This window comes from Larimichthys crocea, unplaced genomic scaffold (assembly GCF_000972845.2).
Source record: "Larimichthys crocea isolate SSNF unplaced genomic scaffold, L_crocea_2.0 scaffold97, whole genome shotgun sequence".
In the NCBI taxonomy this organism is placed as follows: domain Eukaryota; kingdom Metazoa; phylum Chordata; class Actinopteri; family Sciaenidae; genus Larimichthys; species Larimichthys crocea.
This window is the reverse complement of record NW_020861315.1, coordinates 511,967-519,370: the sequence shown is the minus strand read 5'-3', so window position 1 is coordinate 519,370 and position 7,404 is coordinate 511,967. Positions and strand designations below refer to the sequence as shown.

The following is a 7,404-nucleotide window of genomic DNA, read 5'->3' as shown; positions in this document are numbered from 1 at the left end:
GGGTTTAGGGACACTGACAGGAAGTTTTGAAATCTCCTGGACAAAGGAAGAGGGATTGTAAGAGGGTTATAGGACTGGATATGTACAGAAGAGACAGATCTGGTGCCATAAAGTCACTGTACCAAAGATCATTAGGCCAACTGTGGAGCCTCTGTGTTATCCCAAATATGTTTTGTGACTAGTGTGCAAAATATCTACTAATAACTCCTATTAGACGACGCTTGAGTAAGGTACATTGCTCATAGGCCTTTAATGATATGATGCTGCAGATTTTTTGCGTTACATTCATTTCTCTTTGGCTTGCAGGCGATCTGAGGAATAGTTTAGGAAAATCTGGGTTAGGAAAATGAATAGAAAATGCTTTCTGTTCTGTCAGTGGTAAATAATGAAATGCCCTCAACTCTCAAGGCACACAACTCACATGCTTTTTAACTGCAGAAGAGTGTTTTTCTGTATTTGTTACTGATTCTAAATAATATGTCTATACTCAACAATTTTGAATGTCACACAATATGCGAGTAAGAATAACCATATTTAGGTTACATAACCTAGCAGTAATATAAAAAAAATAACTCCAAGACTAAATGAGAACATGTTGGTGCTGGGTGAAGTTAATCCATTTTGTCAGATCCAAACTGCTCTGTGGCCACATCTACTAGTGCTCAAGATGTTTAGAGGATTGATATGCTGATGGAGAGCAACAGAGGATAGCCAGGCAATAAATGAATGTATTTTTTATATATATATAATTATAATAATAGCACAACAAACAAAAACCTGGCAAATAAAACTAGAACAGAAAACAGAGGACTGCATGTGGTTGTCCTAGATTGTACTGAGCAGCATTTGTGATGATGAAGCATCTGTACAGCGTGTGTCTGGGTGAAGGTCGGAGCAAAGGCGGGGTGGGGATGGAGTGCAATGAGAGGGGGAGGAGGAGGATGGGGAGGGGAGGGGAGGAGAGAGGAGGGGGAGGGGAGGGGAGGGGAGGGTGGTGTTACAGACACACTTGTCTTTGATAGCTCAGGTGGTCATCACCTGAGGGGGAAAAGAGCATTAATGGGCATTCTCAGCAGCAGACAAGCACAGGCTAGCGCTCTCCTTCCCCGGCTGCCATAAACAGGGGGAAGTATGCATCATTAGATTAGGCTGAGGCTAACTACCTGCAGTCAAGCCCACTTCATACAGTAGCTAGCAGTGCACAGACTCAACCTCCCCGGCCCCCCCACTGCTCAGTATGATTGGCTATAGGTAGGAAGTGGGTCTTAAGCACAGCAGTGTGATTGGTCAACTTATGTAGTGAGTATCTGCACCGCAAGAGTTATTATTGTAGATTATGTTATGTATCAACATTTCTATTATAAGAAATTATACTGACGATAGGGCTTGATGATTGATCATTGACGGAACACCTTCATTACATTAGGAGAGAATAGAGATGCCTATGAGACCTGTGGCTCTCTCCTGCACGTCTCTCCCCACATTCCTGTCACTATTCAGCTGTCTCTATCAAGTAAAGACAAAAACATATCTTTAATAATAATAATAATAAAACCACCCAGCAGAAAATGTGATATTCATGGGCTCACAAACACTTTGTGAAATTTCAGCCTCATGGATACGGGTACACGGAAAGATGCAGTTGCTAGCATTGGCACAGCTTTGTGGACCAATGAACTGATAGACAAATTGGCAACCGTTAATCAGCTGTCCTTTAGCTCATGACTAACTTTCCACAAAGTCTTGTCCAGACAGAATCCATTTGGAAAGCTGTTCCCCTTTTTGCAACAGGGCACTCCCATTGCTGTTTCCCCATTTAGCCAATTGGCATAAACAGACACACTTGACCTCCATGGCAAATTTCAACCTCCTAGGGCTCAAAGGGTGTGGAAATTCTTGTAGATCAACCAACTGACCGACCAACCGACCGAAAGAGCTGTAGAACTGCTGGTTGCTACTTAAAACCCAGGATAGAAAAGTACAGAGCTGAAGATGTTATGTTTGTCTTAACTCCTGTGGAAAAAGAAAAAAAAGAGTAAAAATGAGAGAAGAACAGTTGAGAAACAGACAGAAAGACAGCAAGAAAGGAATTTGCCTGAGAGGAGAATGAAGGAAGGTATGTAAGGTTGCCTGTCACTTTGAGGCGCCTGATAGCTCTGCTTAGGTGTCATCTTATTACACTTAAGCAGATATTGCACTATATTCCTGATATGTCCTCCGTTTGAATGGAACTGATCAAACTTCATTCACAGAAAAGTCTAAGCTCTTAAAATGGGAATTTTGCCTCCAGTCTGACCCATGAGAAGGCCTGAAGGAAGACATCCAGGTTTGAATATGAGATTTAGCCCCGGGGGCAGATACAGAGGAAAGCGAGGCTCATCCCTGCAGGAGTGGATTGACCTAAGGGGAAACTCTTCTCCAAGGCTCCCTGGGTGGGAAGATTTACTGGAGTCCTAATCACAGGTCGACACTCTGACCAATGGGAGAGGAGCCACAGATGATGCGCTGTCTTGTTAACTGCTTTTCTGACAGAATGTAATGCCAGACATCTTTGGCATGTGTGACTTTTGACACCACAAACCATGTTTTTAACTTTCTGGATGTACTGTATTGACTCCCGCAAAATTAGTGTACAGTATATCATAAAAGGTCAGCTCACCAAAATAAATAGATAAATATATTTTCTCATTCCTGGAATATAGCCATGCTGTTAGTTTTATGAACTGAGGTTTTAAGATATCCCTTTTTGAGATTCTTCAGCCATTCCAGTACTATGGGGCTATATAATAGTTATAATAGTCTGTGGCGCTCACAGCGTTGGAAAAATTGTCAACAGTGTCTTCTGTGGATTATACAGAGTCAGGCATTTTTCTTATTTTATATGTAATAATTATTCTTATTATTTAGCTCATAATGACATCTGAGCTATTCTCCAGAAGAACCTTAAAAGTGTGAGAACCTTAAAAAAAGATTAACCTAATTTGTAAATGTTTCAGTGCAATATCTCAAAAGCTGGGTATATAGAAACAAACATGGACAAACCTTAATAAGTGTATGTGTGAAATTGTCCTGTTGGTGGAGTGGCTCTTGGGATGGTAATGTTGCAACATCTGCAGTACATGCTGGATTGCTACAATATTACGTACAAACATTCATGATCAGGTGATGTATCCTAATGGCCTTAGGATGACTTTTCTCTAGCACCACCATGTGATTGACATTTTTGTTTTTCAGTGAAATGTTTCAACAGCTATACAATGGATGAACAGACTAAAAATCTGACAATATTGTATTGATAATAACATAACAGAAAAAGCATAAAAATAAGCATTTTAAAGATTATACAGGGTATACACTTTGGTTTAAGCTGTTATTTAAAAGATTTAACTAAATTATTGCTGTCAACAGCTATACATTATAATTAAATGTTTTATTTTGTCTCTTTGACAATGATGTTACTGATAATGTGAATGATGATGTTTCAGTAGACCAGTATATATCTGTAGATCATCTGTAATCTCAATCGTTTGTGTTTATCTAACCATACCGTTTAGTTGTGATAAAAAAAAATTTAAGCATTGAAATTTCACAATATTCAGCAAATGAATTTGCAAGATGCAACAGGTACTGCACTGCTTTCATGACTGTCTGCATACCAGTGTGACCGCAGTCTAACTATTACTCTCTTTATCTCTGCCCCCTCCGGCACCAGGATAGAAAAACCTGTGTTCTCTTTCCAAAAAAACTCTTCTTTCAAACTTCTGTGGGATATGTACATTTGTTTGTGTTTACCCCTACAGCAAAGTCGTTTCATGACAGGTCTGTCATTTCTAGAATACAAAGTGAAGTTCTGGAAAATGGTATTAAGAGGATTCTGCCTCTTCTTGAATGATTAGATATGAAACCGTGGAGTGCCATACCAAAGACAACATTGTCACTCGGTTATGTTCTCTTGCTCACCACGTGACCACTGGCAGTGTTTTGTTAGAAAGATTGATGCCTGTGTGTTTATCTGGTGTAAATCCTGTTGTATGTGGCAGTGAGCAGTTTCATTCTGACTGACAGCTGCTCAATATTCTTATTCATAAACACAAGCAGCAATCAGCATAAATCATGTCATTCACTGCACTTTATACGCTTCAAGAAATATTTTTTCAACGACAGGTTGATTTGTTGTTATTTCTGTCTAATTGTCTAACTTGTCACTGATGCACACACTTATGACTCACATGCAACACGCCCAGATAATGGTCTTGTTGCAGTGGGAAATTTCCCTAACTCTTCACAATAACTTGTGGGTAGCCCATGGGACTGTAATGATGCCTGTTTGAACTTAAGGCATTTAAGATATTTCCAGATCCATTCTGGGAAAACTTCACCTGACATATAGCCATTTTTCTGTCTGACAGCATAAAAAATCTACAGAGTGCCAGTGGAAAGTCTCATTATGTTGAGACAGTGTCACTGCAAAGGTATGACAGAGGATAAGTCTTGTTAGATCAGTTTTCCTGTCTGACACGGAGTGGACAATGACATCAGACACTGTTTGTGTGTGTCATCGAAAGTCACAGCTAATGTTGACTTAATTCAACAAGTCATTGGTTCACCCAAAAGGTAAAAGAAAAGTTTCCACATAGTGGTATGCAAGCAAGCAAGCAAGCTTTGGTTTTATTTGGCCACGTTTGGACATATCTGTCTTAGGCCTACAGCCTTTATGCATATGTACATATGTGCATATATGCATAGGGAGTTAGTCCGTGGAGTATAGAAAGTAAGAGGGACAAACAAAAAACAAAAGTCATTCACTTCCATTGTACTGGGGAGGCAGCAGAAAACCTACTGACTGATATCTCAAAACCCTGGCAGAGAACTATCTGCATGGCTAGATGCCACTTTATACAAGTGAGAAAATACTCTCCATGACCAGTGATTTGTTTTTTAAATCAGGTCTGCCACAAATTCTACATCAAAAATGATCATGTAGATTGTTATATAATTTAGATTACATGTTTTTGTTGCCTCACAGCAAGAAGGTTCCTGGTTCGAACATGAGTGTGAATGGTCCCAGCTGACACCTAATGTCTGCTGGGATAGGCTCCGGCCACCATGACACTGATAAGGATAAGCAGTTACAGAAAATGGTTGGATGGAAGGAGGTTTCTGTTGTTTTTTGGAACTGTCAGAAAGGTGTTCAACTTCAACTATCTCTTTATTGTTGTGGTCATAGTTAGTGTTTATACTGGCCTTCATTGTACTGAAATCTGTTTCTTCTACCCTTATATTTGTAAATGAGAAAACATTAGGTGCATTCAAACCCTCCAATAATAAACAATCAATAAAAGCTGAACATTATTAGAAAATGCAGAATTACTCTTTGTGATTTGATGTTTAAAGAAATCTTTCTTTCAGTTTAACACTGGAAATCATTAAAGTAAGTCAGAATAAAAATTTAGATCAGCATAGGCTGAAAGATGGCAGAACTCCAAGACACAACTCCACCTCCCACTTATCATCTGTGTTTAAAATCACTGAGTCACTGTTACTACTCTCACCCTCCTTCTTTTTCCACCACCTGCCACATTTCTCTAAGTTACAGGTGTGCTTTCTCACAATTCAAGCAAATCAACATGCACCTGACCTATAAATGGTCGATCTAGTGCACAACTGTGCCACAGACAGCAAACAGAGCATCAACCTAAATAAAGATGAAGACATCCATGGTCTTCTTACTAATACTGATATTCTGCTATCTTTGCAGAGCTCAGGAACACAGTCATGACAATGACATCCTGCTACAAGGTGTCGAGAATAAAGCTGAGGAAGGTGTACAAGAGCTGGAGCGTCAAACTGACATGTTGGCAGAGCTGATCGCCCTGAGAGAAATGGTGGTAGAGCAGAGTGTAGAGTTAAGACATCTGACAGCCAGAGTAACAGCTGCTGAGAACCTGGTGGAGAAACTACAGATGGAGAATTCAGGTACACTGGAATAAAGGACTCACTTTATTAGAAAACAGATGTAGCAGAGCTTACATGAGCACTCTTGTTACAGCCATGGAGGCCAGAATGACCACTACTGAGAACCTGATGGAGAGACTGCAGATGGAGAATTCAGGTACAATGGAATAAAGGACTCACTTTATGACAAAATAAATGCAACTGAGCTTACATGAGCATTCTTGTTACAGCCATGGAGGCCAGGATGACCGCTGCTGAGAGCATGGCAGAGGAACTGCAGATGGAGAATGATGGTAAACACTGCGCCATGCTTTGACATTCTACCGAACCATAACCAAGGCATTCTTGTGTTGAATCTCTGACTTGTAAACCTTTACAATATAATCTCACTTTTTCTTAAGCTCAAGCTACAGAGCTTGCAGTCTCTCAAGAGAAACTCAGCTCTCTGCAGCAAAGGGTGACAGTCAGTGAAAACCATGTAGCGGAGCTGGAGAGACAGCAGGAAGGTAAAAGTTAATGGTTTCTAAGTTATGTAATAAATTGTGTACATATAATTCTGAATGTGTTTGCAGGGACTTCAGAATACCAACAGATGTAAATCATTTTATTTTTATCTTTCTGTGTATATGTTTATTGTGTGTACAGTAAATACAGAAAGTAATTCAGAATTAATTGTGTGATTTTCTTTAACTTTGCCATAGTGAGAAAACTGGCGTTCTCTGTATCCCTTCTGGAATCTGGGGAAGGTAACACAGAAAAAGAAGACGTTCAACTCATCTACAGAAAAATCTTTACCAACGTTGGAAACCACTACAACCCAAACACAGGTAGTCTGATTAGGCTTCTTTTGTATGTCACACATATTATAATTTCACAATTGTCACTAGTGACTGTTCTTTTCTGTATTTCAGGTTACTTCACTGCACCAGTAAAAGGAATCTATTACTTTCGATTTACTGGCCATATAGCACACTCTGACGCATCTATGAGGATGGGACTCTTCAAGAATAGTGATCGCATCGTTACTTCAGGTGACCGTGCTACCACATCTACAGATCCTGAGGACAATGCATCCAATGGTGTAGTGGTGCAGTTGGAAGTGGGAGATGTTGTTTCAGTACAACTTTTTGGAAAAATCTGGGATGACCAGTATCACAGATCAACCTTTAGTGGTTTTCTGCTCTTTGCCTTGTAGGATATTATAATTGTTGCCATTCACGCCATTAAAGGGTCTTAATCACAAAGTGCACTTTATTTACCTTTTGTACCATAACATATACTGTTTTGTACGATCCCATTAATGTAGGAGTGTGGAGTGTACGTGGAGTTTGTAAGGAAATGTTATATTTATATATGGACATAGTCTTTCCACAAAAACAACAATTACTTTATTAACCTGTCTTAAACTTAGACTGATGAAAAAGAAGTGTTCCACAACATAGCACTCCT

The 7,404-nt window shown here is 39.6% G+C and overlaps 1 protein-coding gene across 2 annotated transcripts; it reads left to right on the top strand.

The window, feature by feature from the left end:
- The first annotated feature begins 5,665 nt into the window (after positions 1–5,665).
- On the top strand, positions 5,666–7,199 carry LOC104940224 (centrosomal protein of 120 kDa). Of its 2 annotated transcripts, XM_010756772.2 has the most exons (6): positions 5,666–5,976; positions 6,050–6,112; positions 6,186–6,248; positions 6,357–6,461; positions 6,657–6,782; positions 6,867–7,199. In XM_010756772.2, exons 1-6 carry the CDS (start codon positions 5,706–5,708, stop codon positions 7,148–7,150), a joined length of 912 nt encoding a protein of 303 aa, XP_010755074.2. In that variant the 5' UTR covers positions 5,666–5,705; the 3' UTR covers positions 7,151–7,199. The 2 variants fall into 2 exon arrangements, with proteins under 2 accessions (XP_010755074.2, XP_010755075.2); XM_010756773.2 differs by lacking the exon at positions 6,050–6,112.
- Positions 7,200–7,404: the final 205 nt, after the last annotated feature.

Bases quoted from the DNA above. Each gene is read 5' to 3' on its own strand.
- LOC104940224 (XM_010756772.2), top strand. From the start codon at position 5,706: ATGAAGACATCCATGGTCTTCTTACTAATACTGATATTCTGCTATCTT. The intron at 6,249-6,356 runs GTAAACACTGCG...CTTTTTCTTAAG, and splicing joins ACTGCAGATGGAGAATGATG to CTCAAGCTACAGAGCTTGCA. The intron at 6,462-6,656 runs GTAAAAGTTAAT...ACTTTGCCATAG, and splicing joins GCTGGAGAGACAGCAGGAAG to TGAGAAAACTGGCGTTCTCT.